At 39.6% G+C, this 20,953-nt stretch overlaps 1 protein-coding gene across 6 annotated transcripts in view; it reads right to left on the reverse strand.

Moving 5' to 3' along the window:
* Positions 1-803: 803 nt before the first annotated feature.
* Positions 804-20,953, reverse strand: part of Fhl5 (four and a half LIM domains 5) — a 49,177-nt gene continuing 29,027 nt past the window's right edge. For 5 of the 6 annotated variants that reach the window (XM_087547892.1, XM_087547889.1, XM_087547890.1 and 2 more), the window contains 5 exons: positions 14,554-14,724; positions 13,522-13,696; positions 11,741-11,910; positions 8,010-8,196; positions 804-1,042 (listed from right to left, as the gene is read on the reverse strand). In XM_087547892.1, coding sequence (XP_087404018.1) covers positions 879-1,042; positions 8,010-8,196; positions 11,741-11,910; positions 13,522-13,696; positions 14,554-14,712 — 855 coding nt within the window. In that variant the 5' untranslated portion in view covers positions 14,713-14,724 and the 3' untranslated portion in view covers positions 804-878. 6 annotated transcript variants of the gene reach the window in all.

Here is a 20,953-nt window from a genome sequence, read left to right on the forward strand (position 1 = left end):
TTACTTAGTGTAAAGGTACTATAATTGTCCAATTCTATTGACTAAGGGGCCATTGGTAGTGGGGAATTTATATGAGGAAAACCCACAGTTTTGTTTTTCAACTCTCATTCAGTACTTGTGAACAAAGAATGACTTTAAAATCATTCTGAAAGAATGATCTGAGAAGCCCTTGGTCCTGCCAAGGCTGGAGCCCCCAGTGTAAGGGAATGTCAGGGTGGGAGGCCAGAAGAGGGGGCGTTTGGGGAGGGGGAACACCCTTATAGAAGAATGGGGAGGGGAGATGGGATAGGGGGTTTATGGATGGGAAACTGGGACAGAAGATAACTTTGACATGTAAATAAAAAATCCAATAAAAAAGAAGGAAAACAAATGTAAATAAAATAAATTTTAAAAAATTCTAAAGTATGGTGATTACTAATTAATTTTCTCATAAATCTTTTCCTGCCATTTATATTCAATCATGTTAGATGTAACCAACTAGCTAAAAATGCAGACATTTGTCTCTTGTATACTTCTCAATCTCGTTTTTCTTCTGCAGTTTGGAAAAATGTCCATCAGCAGGAACATTCACAATCACTAAGTATAGGCCATAAGTTCGAAAAAAAGGTATAATCCTGTTTCGAACAGTAGAGTGCAGTATTTAGCAAGGAGATATAGGTTTGATTGAGGCTTAGTACTTCATTTCCACTGGAGTGTGGTTTCTGTGTGTTTCTTATGATAGAGTTCATTTATAAGGCGTGCTAAACCTTTTATGCTATATACCCCACACTAAACTGCTTTCTAAAATAGAAATTAAAAAAATATTAGTGCCAATAAGTTCCAGATTTAGTGAGAGCAAGGACAAATTGGATTTCAGGTGGGGAAAGACTTGTCTCTTTCTACATGTCAGTGTCTGCTCCAGAGCCACACTTGCGGCATAAGATTTCCATGTTCTGGGTCAAGAATCCTTCCCCAACCAAGGAGACCGAGCACTTTCCACAGTTGAAGCACTCACTGTGCCACTGGCGGTCTTGAAAGCAGATGAACTTGGCACCTCTGAGGCCTGTAAAGGAAGTGGAGATGAATAGTAACTCATTCTTTCAATGACTAAAGTCAACAAAATCTCTAGAAACTCCTACATAGGGAGAGCCAGACAATGTAGACCTGAGTGACTCCACAGTGTGTGGCCCTCTGGCCTCATGTTCAATTGAGAATTTCAACGACAGAAGATTCCTAACTCAGTTCTTCTGTAATCCAAGAAGGTAAAATGAACTGAATATGCATTTTTAAATAATTATTTTGGGGAGGAGGCAGATGAAAAGTGTATGAGGTAGTTAAGAAGCTGCAGAGCAGAGGGGATATAGAAGTACACAGTATCCAAACATGAATATATTTTGCCCTCCTCTTCATGTGATCAAGTTTTCTTAGCTGCAAATTGAAAATACAATAAAAGGAATGTATACTTCTGAGCCTGGCTTGGATATTTTAGTGACTTTTCCTCATTTTTCAATGCTCAATTTTACTTGGAGTAAGTAAAAAAAATTTTTATTGGGAGGATTGAGGCACAATTTTCTGAAGACTTGAGTTGAGAATGTCTTCCAGACTATCCTAGAGCTATTCTATAGTAACAATTATAGCTTCAGCTCAGAATTTGAATGTAAATGGAGGAGTCTCTTCACTCTAGATACCTGGCCACTTTATTCAGAGATGAATTCCAAGATGGCTGTCAGCCCCCTCCACAACTTTGACTTTACTTGAGCTAAATTAGTTTTTAAAGTACACACTGAAAGACTGACCCTTGTCTGTCTAACATAATTTCAAGATACATTTCAACAAACTTATGTCTAATAGTTGTAGGGAGAAAGGAAGTTGGTAAGTGATTGGAATGTTACAGGTTGGATATTCATTTCATTTGACGTTTCTCTCCAAGTCATGTTCATGTCATGGGTTTCTGGTGACTTACGAAGCAAAGAAAAATATGTCCTTTGCTGATTCACATGCATTACCTAATTCTCTTATGATAAATGAAGCACAAAGTTCCTTGAAAATGATAATGGAGTTTTTTTTAACATTTTCTCATTTAAAAATGTTCGTATTTGTGTCTGTGTGCTTGTGCACATATGTGTGCAACTAACTGTCTTAGGATGCCAGACAAAGGTGTCAAATCTATTGGAGCGTATTCATAGGTGGTTGTGAATTAATAACATGGATGCTAGCATTTGAACTCTGGTCTTTACAGTTGAGCAGTAAGTGCTCTAAACCATTGATCCATCTCTTTATCTTTATACAGAGGTTAGCTCAGAAAGAAATTAACTCCTGCTAAGTTTCAAACCTGGCTTGGGTGACTACTTACCGTATCAAAGGGGCCTTGGCTACCAGGTTTTCCCAGTATCCTTCAGTCCTTACCTATATAGGATATGGCAGGCATATCTGGCCCTTACCCTAAATTCTCCACCACAGAGACTGACCTGGCCTTTCCCCAGAGGCTTTTTTCCCTATATAATCCAAGCCTTTTGTTTTCCACCCCTTTTGTATCTTTGGCCTCCTGGCTACTGTATTTGGTTCTCCTCTCTCCCTTCCTTCTTTCTCCTCACATGACTCATGTCTACTCAGAACTCTCCCAAATGTGTCTGTCTCTGTCTATGCTTTCCCTTTTACCTATAATAAACTTTTTCCTCCACCATACTTAAGAGCAGTCATGTCTTTCCCTTTTTTTAAAATTTCCTTTTCCACTCATATCTGACCTTCTTTTCTTTTATTGAACATGTACTTATGTATCTGTGATAGTCCTACAATAAGAGTAAATAGTAGTATAGTATACTCACTATTTTTTGTCAGCTTGACAGAAGCTTGAGTAATCAGAGAGGAGGGAGCCTCAACTGAGAAAATGTCTCCATAATATCTAGCTGTAGGAAACCCTTAATTTTCTTAATTACTAATTGGAGGGGGGTGTCCCTGGGTGAGGGGGGTATTGCTGGGCTGGTGGTCCTGCGTTCTATTCAAAATTAGGCTAAGCAAGCCATGGGAAGCAAGCAAGTAAACAGCATCCTTCCATAGGCTTTGCATCAGCTTCTGCCTTCAGGTTTCTGCCCGGTTTGAGATCCTGCCCTGACTTTCTTCAATGATAAATAGTGATAGGGAAGTTTTCAGTGATGGATATGGAAGTGATATAGAAGTACAAGCCTTCCTCTCCCTTTGTTTTCCTTTCCTTCCCTGCCCCCAACTTGCTTTATGGCCATAGTGTTTTATCACAGCAATAGAAACCCTAACTAAGATGTATACCAATTAATTAAAATTTTAAAGCTTTAATAAGATAACTGTAACAGTAAGGGTCCATAAATAGTCTCTCTCAAAGAACTAATGATTGAATGTGTATGACATTGATTCTTATGAGTTATTCGCAGTTTTATTGGAAAGCCATGTACAAGTGGCAAATGTAAAAGTAGCCGTGGAATTTTACAAGGAAGAAAAATGAGACATTTACAAGTGAAATTCTAAGCTCTTGCTCAACTTGGTAGTTTTGTTCAAATTGTTGCAAATTTGATTATGTTTATTTCTGTAGGACACCAGGGTCCTTTTCAGTAACGAACCCTTTTCGGAATCAATCCCGTTGCTAGATGTGGTAGTGCATGTGTTTAATCCTAGGATTTGGTAGGCAGAGGCAGGCAGATCTATGGGAGTTCAAAGCCAGCCTAGTCTACACATTGAGTATTATGTATCTGAGTATCTATGGGTAGCCAGAGCTACATAATGAGACCCCATCTCAAAACAACAACAAAAACGGAACAAGAAATTTTTGATACCAATTTCAACTGGTTTCCTTTGTACCTGATAAACCAATAAAATAATGGATAGTATTCATTGAGTTCTGCGGTTTGTCACTCTCCAACCTAAGTCCCAACATGTGTACAGAGCTCTTGTTTAACCTTCATAGGATAAATATGAGCATCACATTCAATTTGTAGATAAACACTAAGGAGCAGTGAGGTTCAGCCAGTTACTTAAGCTAACAGTTATCAAGATCTGTCTCAGACTTTGCAGTCTGGCCTCACAGCCTATGATATCGACCTCACTAAGTTAACTTTATCTTTATGAAGAGCACATTAATGCATCTTTCTGTAGAAACTCCATTTTTCTAAATCAAAAGAATCGGAAGGAAACTATTAATGATCCTTTCCTGTCTCATTTTGCAGTGATGGCAAGTGTGGGTATCCAGGGGGAGTTATTTACCAATAGTCACACAGTAGCCAGCAACTCAGACAGAGCCAAGGTCCTGTAGTGCCATCTTTAGAGCACTTCCATTGCATCAAGCTTCTTCATCTAGCTCAGAGAGTTCAAGAGGTAGTGAACATCTTCAAAGAAGAGAGATATTTACACTCCCAAGTAAGTGTGGCTCTCATCTCTTATAAAAAAAGCTTCTCTTTATAACAAATGGAGACCATTACCGAAAACCACAATTAGACAAAATACAGAGATCAATAGGTGGTGTGGAGCCCAGCCCCAACAGTTACAGCTCCAACACAGCTCCTGCATTTGACTATTGGGGGTATCTTTGAAGAGGGGAAGGACTGTGAAGTGCGTGAGATGTGTCTCTTAGAGAAAGCTGCATTAGCAGGATCTGAATAATGACATTACCAACAGACGCAGTGGTCGAGAAAAAAATCCCACTGATTCCAACCCCTAGACAAAGAACTACAGGGAACTCATGATCTCGAAGCAAGGTAGATTTGGTTCCTCCTAAGGAGTTCTGCCTTAATTAGTTATCTAGTACAAAGTAGTCATCCCTGAAAACATATGCACACAAACAGACTTAGTAGGTTGTACTTACTATATATCTCTACGTGTGTGTGTGTGTGTGTGTGTGTGTGTGTGTGTGTGTGTGTGTGTAGCATACAGACAATAGAAAGATCAAATTAGGAGTGAAGGGGGAAATGGGAGGAGTTTGACAAGAAGAGATGGGAAAGGATTGAGAGAGGAAAGTGAATGGAAGAAGTGATATATTTTAATTAAAAATAAAACTGGAGAAAGAAAAGTCATATCTGAAGTTAGATCAACTGAAGCCAGTTCATTGTAATGGCATCAGCAAATTACATGCAACCACTTTGTAGGTAGATTTAGTTAACATAGGATACTATACTAAAAGCATTCTAACATAAATAGATTCTCCTTAAAATTAATATTGATTTTAAATTGTATTTATCTACAGTATGCAACATGATGTCATATGCAAGCATTATAGAATGCCTAAATCAATCTAATTAACATGCATCACTTCAGATACATCCCTTTAAAATTCAATCTTTTTTAGATTTTCAATTATATAATAGGTTATCATTCACTGTAGTCAGCACAGTGTGCATTAACTTTCCCAAACTTGAATGTATCTGTAAGAATGACTAGCTCCTTAGATGCCTAAGGGTTTCCATGAATTCACAAATCTCTGAAGCATTCCCAGCATTCCCTGTTGTGTGTTAGCTCAGAGGGCTTCAGTTTAAAGAAGCCTGACTTTGGGCTTTATATATATTTAAGAAATATTAGAATGAGCTCGAAGGTTTTGTAGACATTTCAGTCTGGAGACAATCCTTAGAAATTCCTTTAGATTGTCTCTTCTCATTTAAATGCTACCACATTCAGATTAGATTTTAGTCTGGTATTTCGTTTTATGTTGTTCTGTAAAATAGTATTGGCTTCTCTCTCTATGGAATGAAGCTTGCTGCGGTCTGCAGATGGTACATTCACCAGAAACATCACGTAAGCACATGAGTCTGCCATGGATCAGAATTGAACCCCATCAAGTTAAGGGCTTTGTGTAGGCTCTATGAGATCACCATTAGCTGTTAGAGTTCTCAAAGAGCTGTAAAAATATTTTGAATTATTTAACATCTTAATTTTCTCATCACAGGGCCTCTTTTCCTCGCCTGATTCAAATGAAATTAGAGCAGCCAGGGATGGGAGGTTTTCCTAGGGAGACTCTGGAGTTCTGGTGCTATCGAACATCAGAAGCCCCTCATTCTGATGGAGGGATGGAGCTGGTAACTGCCTCCCTTTGCAGGGGCGACTAGACGAATAGAAGGAAAGAGAGTTGAGTGGTTAGGAGCACATTCTCAAAAGCTCAGTAGTCCAGAATTGTTCATGTGAGACCTTGAGAGAGCCAAGGAGTTAGGTAATGTAGTTTAATGGCAGAGGTAGATGTGAGAAACAGGTTGAAGGAACGCCCATTCAGAACCTGCCCCACATGTGGCCCACACATACACAGCCACCAAACTAGATAAGATGGATGAGGCAAAGAGGTGCAGGCCGACAGGAGCCGGATGTAGATCGCTCCTGAGAGACACAGCCAGAATACAGCAAATACAGAGGCGAATGCCACCAGCAAACCATTGAACTGAGAATAGGACCCCCATTGAAAGAATCAGAGAAAGAACTGGAAGAGCTTGTAGGGGCTCGAGACCCCATATGAACAACAATGCCAAGCAACCAGAGCTTCCAGGGACTAAGCCACTACCTAAAGACTATACATGGACTGACCCTGGACTCTGACCTCATAGATAGCAATGAATAGCCTAGTAAGAGCACCAGTGGAAGGGGAAGCCCTTGGTCCTGCCAAGACTGAACCCTCAGTGAATGTGATTGTTGGGGGGAGGGTGGTAATGGGGGGAGGATGGGGAGGGGAACACCCATAGAGAAGGGAGGTGGAGGGGTTAGGGGGATGTTGGCCCGGAAACTGGGAAAGGGAATAACAATCGAAATGTAAATAAGAAATACCCAAGTTAATAAAGATGGAGAGAGAGAGAGAGAGAGAGAGAGAGAGAGAGAGAGAGAGAGAGAGAGAGAGGGAGACGGAGACAGAGACAGAGACAGAGACAGGGAGGATCTGCCATGTAGCAGGGCAGCTGCTCCATTGCTTAGGAGTATCACTTGGGAGCTGTGGAGGCAGCCTGACTGTGGCAAGCTCTTAATTTGCTTTTAGTTGCAACAATGCATTTAATATTAATTCCCTCCCCAACCCTGGCAATTAAATATCGGCCAAGTCAAATCTGTCTGCTAGCCTAACACTTCCATGGACTCATGTGAATCTGAAAAACATGGCGCCCCTGTATAGACAAACAAGATTGTGCTTAACCTGGAAACCACCTCCTCTTTTTGCAAGTGGAAAACCTTCAATTTTAGCTTAGAGAGAGGGAGAGAGAGAGACTAACTTGAGGTTGGAGGAGGAAAGGGAATAACAATTTTTTGTTGTCCAATCAGAGAAAAAAATTAAATATGTAAGAATACTGGGAATGGAAAGTGGAAATATAGCTCTGTCGCATTATTAATGACAGTAAATTGTCTGGAAGGATAGCTGCTGGGTTTCTCAGGTCTCATGCTGGCTTCAGCCTCTTTCCCACAGGATTAACAGTTCAGAGAAGGTTCTGAGAAAAACATAAGGCACTCTTCCAGCCCTGTGAGAAGCTACTTAGTATGGGTCGATTTGTCATCTACATTATTTTTTCAAGCCATGTTTCATGTACTTTGCTTCTTTAGTAGAATACTATATCACTTTCTTTCATAATCAAAAGTTGCTGCAAGTGGAATACAGATAAGGGAGTAATGCATTTGTTAAAGGCATCTAAAAAAAGAAATCCAACTATTTCTGTTCTATGTTACTCTATAGCCTTGGATATTTTATAGAATAGTTGAATTTAATTAAAACCTTTTGTATTTTAAATCTGTTTTGGCTTTTGTTGGAAAGTAGCCCTTCTGACTCTCAGTTGGGCCTCTTTATTAGAGCTTTCTCTGACTTTTAGCTTACCTGTTTTCCTACCTTGGACTGTGACTGTCCTTAGAAACCATACCAGTAGGTTTAGTATTTACTTTTTATAGTGTCCACGTCTACATTATACTATAACATTTCCTTGAGAGGCCCCATGTAAAATTTAAATTTGTAAGTGAGTGATCTACTTGTGTTTATCTCAAAAAATGTAATTGATAGAAAATACATATTTATTTGCATTTCCATAGTTATGACCGCATCATGATGGAACACTTACCAGTGATGGGTTTGGTGCAGGCTGCACACTTTTTAGCATAGAGATGGTTGTAGCAATCCAGGCAGAATGGGAAATCATCCTTTGACATAAATGCCTCCTCATAAAGCTCTTTCCTGCAGCCGCTGCACAGAAAGCACTCTTTATGCCATATCTGGTCACGGAAGGTTATCCCACCAGAAGTTATCACCTGCGAAAGCATCATCAGAAAGGTAGTGAGCACGGGTACCCTTGCAATTCAGACCATCTCATGCTTCCCTGTCCCCACACTTGGTGCTGTGAACTATGTACCACACTGTGTTAGGATGCTTTGCTTCCTTGAAAACGTCTGTGAGTTTTTAGAAAACTACACGAGAAGCCAAATGTTATAGAAATCATACAGAACATCAAAGATGAAAATAACATCCGATTTCTTAAGCAATGGATCAGAAAAGAGGCAGAACCATTTTGGACTCAGGGACACTGTAAAGGAAGCAGGTACTTGATTTACTTCGCCTTTCAGGAGGTTTCCTATCTGTATCTTCGAAGATCTTTTGCTAGGTCTATTATAGTTCTACCCGACATATTTATATCAATTTCTGACCTCAAAGAATGCTGGAAAAGAAAACAGACACCGCAGTACTTTTCTTGAAACTTTTCAGCATGTCTGAGAGGACACTGAGGGGTGGAGATCCTGGGTAGAGCTGATGAGCATCAATCATTGTGAACAATGACCAGCTTTTTACCCCATCCTCAGTACTGGATTAAGGATGGGCCTTTGCGGATATCCTCAGCACCTCTACATGGCATAGACTTGGTCTTTCTGGAGATGAGCAGTCTCCAGATGATGTTTGATGGTAACAGGGTTATTTGCTATGGGTCCTGAGATTTTGAACAAGGAAGAAGTTGAAACTAACGGGTGATTTTTCAATTTTAGGGCTCAAATGATGTACAAAGTTTAGATTCCTAGCACCTGCATAGACTCACAACATTTGTGACATTGTACATTGAGCCTCAGTTGCTTCTCAGGTCTTCATTTTGCTCATATAAGTGCTGAACCCAGGGCCTTTTAGCTAGGGGGATATTTTACCGCTTAGTTAGCCCACACTATATCCTTTTAAAAGCCAGGTTAAACTTCATGTTCTTTTAAAGGCTGAAACATCTTTACTGAGTATCAGGTTGATAAATACTTGCTATGTCTTCCTGTGTGTAGCTACATTACAATCATCTCTTCTTTGAAATCCACAGATGTTGACCCTCATAGAGCTGCTGAGGAAACTGGAAGATGTTCAGGTCCATCTCTTACAAAGACCAAGGAAATGCGATATTGAAGGTATTAGACTGCTACAGATCTGTATCAATTTTACTAGATGTTAAAAATGTAGCCCCACGTTAAGCCATCTTTGTCTGCTAGTAAATACACGCATATTGTTTGTCTATCATATGAGTTTTTGAAAAAATATTCTAAACCCACTTTAACTTTCTATCAAGATTCTTAGAAACTAAAGATTTTTGGTATGAGTCAATTTTCCTAGAAGTGGAAAAGCATACTGCACTGTTCTGAATACGTAAATGAGGAGCACAGTGGTATTTGTGAGGCAAAGCAATTGAGAAGGCCTCCCACTGACTTCAAATGCCTGTCAGCAGGCGCAGGCAAAATCATGCTTCCTTTGATTTGTTTGGTCAAATGATTTGTAGGCTGTGCTTAAAAGATCAGAAACTTGAAAAATGGATTCTCTGCAAAAAAAAATAATATATCCCAAAGCTCTGGAACATTTGAAAAAAGTTTGCTCGTGATTGCATTCCTTTTGAAGAAGTAGGCAGCACAGATGAAATCTAATATCCAAGTTTGGTTTGGCCACTGACTTAGAACAAGTTTCTTCCCCCTGCAAAGTGGAGATAATAGTGTGTGTGTGTGTTTGTGTGTGTGTGTTTGTGTGTGTGTGTTTGTGTGTGTGTTTGTGTGTGTGTGTTTGTGTGTGTGTGTTTGTGTTTGTGTGTGTATATATGTATGTGTTTGTGTGCGTTTGTGTGCGTTTGTGTGTGTGTTTGTCTTTGTGCATTTGTGTTTGTGAGTGTATATGTATGTGTTTGTGTGTGTATAAGTGTGTGTTGTGTGTGTGTATTTGTATGTGTGTGTGCGTGTCTGTCTGTCTGTCTGTCTGTCTCTGTACAGGTTAGAAGTTCGCCTATTGCTCCCCACCTTAGTTAGTGAGACAGGGTCTATCGCAGGGCTTTGGGTTTTCCATTTCATCTGGACTGGCTCTGCTTGCAGATTTGTGTCCCCAGGCCCAGCTTTTAGGTGGGTGCTGGGGACTCTGAACTCTTGTTTGCAGGCTTATACAGTAAGTGCTTTACCCACAGTGCCATGTCCCCAGCCACGGTTTTGAACATAGCAGAGAGCAACTGAAGCATTGAAGAGCACATTAACTCTACTTTTTCCTGTTAAGAAATGAATTTGAAGCATTTCCAGTCTGACCTACCAGCTTTTTAGTAGAAAATTTAGTAACGAAATACAATGGGGGGTTACAATGGTATTTAAAGGTCTGGATGTCAAATAGTTTGGCTTTATTTAACCAAAGTTTTGGGTTTTCTGGTTTGAATTGAAAAGAATCTTTTTCCTTTCCTTTGATAGCAATTGTTTATATCCAGATTTTTTTAAAGGACTATATAGTTTAAAATTTTAAATAGAAATAACCTGCATCATTCTCTATATACAAGCTAATAAGAGCATTTCATTAGTGTCTAGTGCTTCAAATCCTATCCTCCATGTAGCACAGTCTTCCACAGCCTGGGAAGGTGAATGAGTCATCCAGCTGTCCAAATGCAAATGTAAAAATGGTTTTAAGAGAGCTGTCAGGACACTTAAAGCATCACAGTATTCCAGAACCAGCGTACCAACACATCACCATGATTCATTGTTCTTCAATGTACATCGTCATTCTAAACTCCTGATGCTTCATGAGTTAAGGACTTCTTCAAGCCTATCAATATATATTTTATGAGACACAGACAGGATTCATCAAGATGATGGACATGCGTTTTCATATAAAAGCATGGAGGATGAAGTACCAGGTCATGTTTGCTTTTTAAAAGTGACTTTTCCCTACTTGGAAGTGTGCTTTGAATAGAAAGCAAGTCAGCATACGATTCATTTTTGTGCTGCCATGAGAAATGAAAGAATTCGTAGCTCTTGGACTTTCTGTGTCCGCGTGCCAAATGGATTTCTCTCATGATCTGTCACCTACTTAAGCCAATCTCTTGAAAACACAGAGCCTGGAGCCCAGAAGAGATAGTTACTGGAAAATAATAGGAAGGTTTCCTAGTACCCTGTTTCCCTTAGTCACTCTGAGAGGCAAATCCTTGTTTCTCTGAAACACATAATAGTAAGTGGATCAAAACTGCATACTACATGGTTCAAAACTGTCTTCTAGGAAGCAAAGAGGAACGCACCTGTACCAGAACAAAGTCTCTATGAAGCAGTGAATGGGACTGGGAGATCAAGTCACCTGTTTACCATTGAATATTAGATTCATGATCTAAAGTGGAATTTAAGGCTACTAAAAAGAGTAGGCCATCTTAATGGTGACAGTTTCGGTTTGGGATGTGTTGAAATTTAAAAATTACCTCATGTATTAGTTGTAGTATGATTGGGTCACTTCATTCCAAATACTTAAGGCAGCTAAAAAACAAACAAACAAAACAAAACCAATGTTCTGGAAGGTTCTACAGCTATACCCTCCTTAGATAGTTACCTTCTTACAGAAGTTGCAGTAATGAGCAAACTCCTTCTCAAAACAGGGCACACAATAATTGCCACTCTCTTTCGAGATCAAAGGCTTGGTTCCTATTGGCTGTCGGCAGTGCTCACACACAAAGCAGGTTTCATGCCAGTAATTGCCCTTAAATTCCATTTTCCGAGAACCTGAACCCCAAAGTAAGACACCGTTAGTACAAGTCAGGCACATTTGTGTTTCCTATAAGAAAACATACTACAATATTTTAAAAATAATAGTAATAAAAGAATTGCCCTTTAGAGCAACAACATTTTTCGTTTTCTGAGACATTAGAGAAAAGAAGGATTGCTGAATATCTGCTATAATAAGAATGGGACACCCATAAAACAAAACAAAACAAAACAAAACAACAACAACAAAAACATCTTACAATCTCTGCATAAGCAATGGGAAAGTCCTGCATGTAGAGACTTAGAATTGCTCACGGTTTAAGCTGAGTCATCCTCATCAGGGATAATTACCAATACCCAGAGCACTACCCCTGAGATCCATATTGGGAGAAAGCCTTCTGAATTTATTTGAGTTCCCAACAATGATAGTGCTGATAGTAATAATAACTAGAGTTGGGGGATTGGTTGACTCATGGAATAGGAGAGGACCAAATTAGCAGAGAGGGAAGAAAGATTTTAAGAGCCAGAGAAACAGGAAATCTGCCATCGAATTGACCCTTTTAGCTACGAGAAGGGAGCTGCATCCACGAAATCTCAACATGGAAGCCTAAAGTAGACCCGAACACTTCCCAACACAGTTGATGTTCTACCATAGGGGAAATTCCATCAGGCCTCATACCTAGGTGAAGAACTACGATTAAGGGATGCTGAGGGAGAGATTCTTAGTATTTCCCGGATCTGAGTCCCGACTAGTTATCTAATAGTAAATGGTCAGTTCTAGAAAACACACCTGGAGGGAACATTAAAAAGACTCATTAGGTTGTGTTTAAATGCTTATTTGCTTACATATCCATGTAGGAACAAAGGTTAAAAGGAGGTTAGAAATTTGAGAGGGGACAAATTTAGGAGGAGTAGGAGGGAGAAGATGAAGAAGGAAAATGATATAATTATATTTTAATTAGATTTTAAATGAAGTTATCTACATGGACCATCTTCTTCCCTGAAAGAAAACAATTCCCCTCAAACCTGTTTGAAAGAAAACAATTCCCCTCAAACCAGTTTGAATCAAGCTATCAAATGATGCCTTTTGGTCCAGTGAAAAGGCCAGATAGGTAAGGGAGCTTTCTGCTCTGCCTGATGACTTAAGTTTGATCCCTGGACCCCACATGGTGAAAGGAGAGAACTCCCTCACACAAGTTGTCCATTCACATTCCCAAAAGAAAAAAAATACACGCAAATGAATGAATGAATGAGCGAGGACTATGACCAATCTCTTGTGAAGATTAATCCCTTTAATGCCACCGATCATGCTCAAGATAAGGGTGTTTTCAGTTTTCTGGTCTAAGCTTTATCCTTCAGTTCTATCTGTGGCTCAACAAGTCTGAACTGGATTTTATGAAAAGACGACATTGGTCCCTGCAATAATATTACAAAGTCGCAGAGCACCGGAACTTATTTGTTCAAGAAGAATAGATGAATTGGAAACCAGAGGAAGAAAGCAAGAACAACACTTCTTAAATCAGTGTTCTGAGCCAGTGATGCTCTGTGAATAGAGATGCAGTTTCCTTAGGCAGGGCTAAGGGGACCTCGCCCGGCATGATGGCTCTCACCCAGCAGGATGCCTCTCACCTGGCATGATGGTTCTCTTGCAGTGGAAGCACTTGGAGGAACACTCATTGGAATAGCAGTCTGTGCACAGCAGGCGCTCATCCTTGGCAACAAAAGGCTTTTCCACCAAAGAGTGATGGCACTTGTTGCACCTGAAGCATCCTTCATGCCAGTGACGGTTTTTGTAACAAAGATCCTTTCAGACAGGAGATGAAGTTAATTAAATGAGCTTGCAATAAAACAAGATGCGACCTTCTTGGGACCTAGTACCCAAGTAAGTTGTGCCACTAGCTTGAGGAGAGTTGTTGATACTGTTATCTATAAGAAAGAAGACTGGGACATAACCTGGGGCTTGTCTGGCCACCAAAGGCCACTGAAACAATAATCTCACTGGATTTTGTCAATATTCTCTGTCTTTCTCTTATAGCCTACCAGACAGGTTTTACATGGAGTAAATGTAATTTTTTAGTTGCAGTATCGTATTGTTCACTGAGACTTCAAACAAATGACAAACACTTAGTTAAAGCAAAGGCAAGAAAGAGGCGAGAGTGAGTACTAAGCACGAAGGAGGAGAGAGTGTGACGTGAGAAGGCACAGTCTTTGGGGCTAAGGGAGCAAGGCAGACTTTTAAGACGGAAAGCACAGGCTTTGAATCCAATTTTTTAAATGTATTTTTGTAGACCTTAGCTATTCCAGAAGTAACTCAACATTTAGGTTGTAAAATTCCGGGGAAACAGTTTAATTTCTTATATTTTTTTACTCACCTAAAAAAAACAGGTAACACACACACACACACACACACACACACACACAGAGAGAGAGAGAGAGAGAGAGAGAGAGAGAGAGAGAGAGAGATACCACAGGACACCATCAAATACATGAACCACACCCTACCACACACACAAGTCTTTGGATAGTATGAGATTAAAACATGTGTTTCACAGTCCCACACAGTAGAAAATGTGGGCAAAGCCAACACAGAGAAAAGGAGCATCCCGAAGCAGTTACCTACTGTACACGAGCGGTAGCTGTGTGAACAGAAGTAATTCCTACCTTAGAATCTGATTCGATTGGTTCTTTACACTGCTCACAATAGTTAGAAAAGATACGATCGTAGCAGGAGATGCAGTATAGATTATCATCCTTGAGTACATACTTCTTCCCAAGAAGGGATGCTGTGCAGTATTGACAATCAAATTGTGTACTTGTCATTTCAGTTGTATCCTGTGGATAATAAAGTGATTTTTGTACATTACATATTGGCATTACAAATGGTAAGTCCTTGATAAAATGTGAGTCAAGCATTTGAGTTTATACATTACTAGGCGAAATTTCACAAATTTGGGAAGTTGATTGTAGATGATTTAGGAAAGGCTACCCATATTGGCAGTTCTTTGATTTTTTTTCTCTCTCTCTTTTATTTTGCTTTTATGAGACAGGGTTTCTCTGTGCAGCCTTGGCTGTCTTTGAACTCTCTCTATAGATCAGGCTATCCTTAAACTCATGGAGATATACCTGCTTCCCCACCAAGTGCTGAGATTAAAGATGTGTGCCACTGCCACTCAGCCAGTGCCACCACCACCTGGCCTTCTTTTTCTCAAAACTGAAAGCACCCAAATCCTGAAACAAAATGTTTTTTTTTTTTTTCGGAGCTGGGGACCGCACCCAGGGCCTTGTGCTTCCTAGGCAAGCACTCTGCCACTGAGCCAAATCCCCAACCCCTGAAACAAAATCTTTTATTCACCATATGCCAATGTGGAAATCAGTGAGAATATGGTACACAGGAGATATCCCGCATCAACGTGATGCTGGGACCTGTAGACAGCGTAGTTAAAACTGGCATTACATAACTATCATGAGTTCTGGAAGTGGAATTTCACAGAAATAACAATTCCTTTTTTCAAACTTGCATAATTAGTACATTCCCATTTTTACTGCATTTTTTATTTCTATACATATTAAATTCCCAATAAGGGTCTTGCATATTAATCCCAAGGCCTTCCTGTTTTCTTCTCCTCACCTGCTCTTCTAGACAATGACTAAAAAAACTGTTTCCTGCTAGGTTTGGTCATCTGGAACTGTGCCTTGAAGTGTCCCCACTAATCTGAAAACACAAAGTTTTTCTGCAGGCAGGATTCAGTCCACACGCTAAATTTTTATGACTTTGGTTGAGTAATATCCCAAGTATGGAGTTGCAGGAAACACTATAGTATTCTTTAAGTTCCAGCACAGGACCAGAATACATATGGTACAAGTCAGTACAGTAGCCTCTAACAGAATAAAACAGACTTAAAATATAAATCTAGGGTTAGGGTAAGACTTGGAATTATTTTATAAACCCAGAAAAGCAGTGAGCATGCTATTTTCATTATAGCTAAGAACAATAGTACTGATTTTCTTTGGAAAAATAGAATTCACAATCTCTGGATTTGTTAGAATGTATTTTGATTCTCCCATCTAGATGTCTTTCATTTTAGAAAAACCAGTAGATCAAGTAATTCATACAATAGGGCTTTAAAATATTTGATGCTAATTTTTGCCCACTCCATGTAAAAGGCTATTATTAAACCTTATTTTCATATTTCAGTGGTGGAGTCTTTAACAGAGTTTCTTGGCAAATCCATTGTTATTAATTCCTGGGGTAGTGGTTTTGTTTATTGCTCTTCACAGCTAAGTAGGGGGAGGAAGGAGGATCTGGAACACAGGGGTCTTTTCCCAGGAAAGATACAGACTCAAACTAGAAAGCTCCCAAAGGGATGTGGCCAAAATTATCTGCAAGGAACACTGAATTCCTTATTTGATTGATTTCACAGAAATGTCTATTCCTAGTGAGTACAAACATACTCAAAGGAGCCTGAAAACAGCAGGAAACAGATCTATTCCCTTGAAACGTTAAAAATATTTCAAATTACATTTACAGCGATCCATAGGATACCTTTAACTTCTTTCACTTAATATGGAGATATCATTTTCATTATGAATATGTATTTAGTTTAAAATGAATAGTGTACCACCAAGGAGCATGGGTTCCCTCCTGGGATGGGAATACTTAGAGGACTTCCATTTTACGAAATTTTAGTATACTGGAAAAATAAAGACAAAATCCTTCAAAAGTGGTACTACTCCAATAGTTTATTTAAAACAATTATTTATATTCAACACTAAATATAAGGACAAGAACACACCATCCTCCTTTCCCAACTACACAACAGCCTTTGTTCTACAGAAGAATTCTTAAATAAGCTTAATCATATCTCTTTACTTTCTAAAAGATTAAGGAAAGCTGTTATATTCTCATTTGTAAAAACATCAGAGATGGGTAGGTTAAAAGCAAAATATGTTCAATATTTTAAAAATCTTATAAGTTTGCATCTATAAGATTATACTCAATATTAACTCAGTGTTAGTTGACTTTTTTCTACCAAGACACAGTTTCCTCACCTTATTCAGGGGATTGTGAATATAATCTGAAGTAAACAAGCAAACAAACTGTTTACTTTTGTCTTGGCAAAAAATGGAGTAAAAAACTCAGACCTCATTTCAAGATGTCCATCAGTTAACTATGGATGTATAAGTATTCAAATATTTTATTAAAAATAATAGGAATATATATGCATACACACATGTATATATATATATATATATATATATATATATATATATACACACACACACAATTTTTTGGGATTCAATAGAAAGACCAGTGGGAAAGGACTTTCCTTGGAAAAGATTAGGGGAGTTCAACTGCCAGAAATCTGCAAATGAAGAAAGGAGGGAAGGTGGAGTATCTTTTGGGTATATGTCTAGGAGCAGTATAGCTGGGTCTTCAGGTAGAACTCTTTCGAAATTTTCTGAGAAACCTCCAGGTTGGTTTTCAGAGTAGTTGTACCAGTTTGCACTTCCACCAGCAATGGAGGAATGTTCTCCTTGTTTCACATCTTTGATAGCATGTAGCATGTGCTGTCACTTAAGTTCTTGATATTAGTCATTCTGATGGGTGCATCATGGAATCTCAGGGTCCTTTTGATTTGCATTTTCCCGATGACGAAGAACAATGAACATTTCTTAAGTGCTTCTCGGCCATTTGAGACTTTTCTGTTGAGAATTCTGTTTACCTCTGTACCCCATTTTTTAATTGGGCTATTTGATTTGTTGGTATCTAACTCATTGAGTTCTTTTTATATTTTGTATATTAGCTCTCTGCCAGATAAAGCATTAGTGAAGATCTTTTTTCAATCTGTAGACTGCCATTTTGTCCTATTGACAGTGTCTTTTGCCTACAGAAGCTTTTCAGTTTCATGAGGTCCCATTTATCAATAGTCAGTCTTAGAACCCGAGAGCAATTGGCGTTTTGTTCAAGAAATTGTCTCCTGTCCCAGTGTGTTCAAGGCTATGTCCTACTTTTTTTTCTATTATATTTAGTGTATCTGGTTTTATTTTGAGGTCCTTGATCCGCTTGGACTTGAGTTTTGTGCAGGATGATAAATATGGATCGATTTTCATTCTTCTACATGCAGACACCCAGTTAGACCAGCACCACTTGTTGAAGAGGCTTTCTTTTTTCTAGTGCATGGTTTTGGTTTCTTTGTTAACTATCAAGTGTCCATTAGTGTGTGGGTTTATTTCTGGGACTCTGAGTTGATTCCATTGACTAACCTGTCTGTTTCTATACCAATACCATGCAGTTTTTATTATGATTACCCTATTTATAGTACAGCTCCAGACCAGGGATAATGAGGTCTCCAGAAGTTGCTGTTGTTGTTGTTGTTGTTATTTTTCTTCTTCTCCTCCTCCTCCTCATCCTCTTCTTCCTCCTCCTCCTCCTCCTCCTTCTCTCTCTCTCTCTCTCTCTCTCTCTCTCTCTCTCTCTCTCTCTCTGTGTCTCTCTGTATTGGGTATTTCTTATTTACATTTCAAATGTTATTCCCTTTCCAGAAGTTCTTTTATTGTTCAGGATTCTTTTAGCTCTCCTGGGTTTTTTGTTTTTCCTTATGAAGTTGAGAATTGCACTTTCAAGGTCTGCAAATCATTGTGTTAGTTTTGATGGGAGTTGCACTTAATTTGCAGATTGCTTTTGGTAAGATAACCATTTTTTGCTATGTTAATCCTACTGATCCATGAGCATGGGAGATCTTTCCATCTTCAGATGTCTTCTTCACTTCTTTGTTTTTTTTCCAGAGACTTGAAGCTCTTGTCATACAGGTCTTTTATTTGTTGGTTGGGGTCACACCAATGCATTTTATATTATTTGAGTCTATTGTAAAGGGATTGTTTCCTTGACCTCTTTCTCAGCCCATGTATAATCTGTATAATGGAGGGCTACTGATTTTTTTAAATTAATTTTGTATCCAGCCACTCTACTCCTGAGTATATGCCCAAAAAGATCCTCCGCCTTATCACAAGGACACATGCTCCTCTATGTTCATAACAGGTTTATTCATAATAGCCAGAAACTAGAAACACCCCACATGTTCCTCAGCCAAAGAATGGATATAGAAAATATGGTTCATTTACACAACGGAATACTACTTAGGTATTAAAAACAAGGGCATCACGAATTTTGCAGGCACACTATCATCCTAAGTGGGGTAACCCAGACCCAAAAGAACATGCATGGTATACTCACTTCTAAGTAGATAGCTATTACCCATAAACTACAGGATACCCATGCTGCTTGTCATAGATCCAAAGAAGCTAAACAAGAATGAAGGCTCAATCAAGGATGCTTGAGTATCACTTAGAAGGTATAAAATAGCCATACGATTGAAAGAGAGAACTGCATGGGTGAGAGGATGGGGAGGGGAATGGGAGTTTCAGGATCAAGTGTGGAGTGAGACAGAAGAGAGGGCCAGGGGAATGACTAGAAATCTGCAGCTGGCAGGTGTGGGGAGTGGTAGAGGGCATCTCTGGGATATACCAGAGACTGGGATGGGGGAGGCCCCAGGAGTGTATAGGAGTGACTTTAGCTAAGACTCATAGCAGTGGGGATCTGGAACCTGAGTAGGCCACCTCTTGTAGCCAGGCAAGACACCCAGTGGAGGAATAAGAACACCAATAAACACACAAAACTTTTGACCTAAAATTTGTCCTGACTACAGAAACTGCAGGGAAAAAGATGAAGCAGAAAGTGAGGGAATGCCTAACCAATAACCAGACCAACTTGAGAACCATCCCACGGGCAAACACCAATCCCTAATACTGTTAATGGTACTCTGTTATGCTTGCAAACAGCAGCTTTATAGCTGTCCTCTGAGAGGCTCCACCTGGAAGCTGACTGAAAAGAGAGGCAGAGACTCAGAGCCAAACATTGGTGAGAGCTCAGGGACTCTTATGGAAGAGTTGGGGAAGAATTGAGGACCCTGAAAGAGATAGGAAGTCCATAGTAAGTCCAACAGGGCCAATTAATTTAGACCCTTGGGAGCTCTCAGAGAACGAACAACCAACTGAAGAACATACACGGGCTGGATCTAGGCTTCTCCCTGAACTCCACACGCATGTAGCAGACATGCAGCTTGGTATTCATGTAGGTCTCCCAACAAATGGAGCAGGAGCTGTCCCTGAAGCTGTTGTCTGTCTGTGGCTAACTGGGTTTTCTTGTCTGACCTCAGCGGGAGAGGATGCACCTAGTTCTGCAGAGACTTGATGTGCCAGTGTGGAGATATGGGGGGAGGGAGAGGAGCTCCACCTCTTTGAGAAGGAAAGGGAGCGAAGTAGGGAGGGACTGTGTGAGATGGGCAATGATCAGGATGTAAAGTGAATAAATAAATAAATAAATAAATAGGAATTAACAAAAAGAAGGGAAGGAAGGACGGATGAACAAGCAAACAAGCAAGTAAGCGAGCAACCATTTTCAGTTTAAAAGGAAGGAGAAAAGACACGTAGGAGGTTGCTTCAGGAAGTGAGAACAGATTCTTACTGGGGTTGATGAGGCATACAGGAAGACCTTGAAACTGTAGGACTTTGAACCTCTGTCTAAATGGAGAGAGATGGAGAGGTTAGACAAAACACAAACAAACAAACAAACAAACAAACAAACAAAAAACTAAAAAAAACCCTCCGTTTAAGTTGTATAAAAATTTACCAGTCATCCAGTCATTGTGTGTGTGTGTGTGTGTGTGTGTGTGTGTGTGTGTGTGCGCGCGCGCGCGCGCGCGCACACACACCATTTTGTATTTTTCTTCTCTCCCTTGTGTACGGAATCACCATCATGTTTTAAACTCATAGCAGAACTGTATTGCCCAATGGGTGAAGCTGCAGACAAGAGGATGGGGCGTACCCCTCTCCTGGTGCTAACTTGTCAGAGACAGCGAAAAGTTTGTTTTTGAAGGTTTAAACCTGCTTTGATTATGAATCTTAAGAACTATTAGTATTAGTAATATGCCCTCCATGCGGTATGTCAACACATGTCGGTATACACTCCTAGTCATTCATGTGTGCTATATAACTGTCAAGC

Source organism: Rattus norvegicus, chromosome 5, assembly GCF_021556685.1.
Source record: "Rattus norvegicus strain SHRSP/BbbUtx chromosome 5, alternate assembly SHRSP_T2T, whole genome shotgun sequence".
NCBI lineage: Eukaryota > Metazoa > Chordata > Mammalia > Rodentia > Muridae > Rattus > Rattus norvegicus.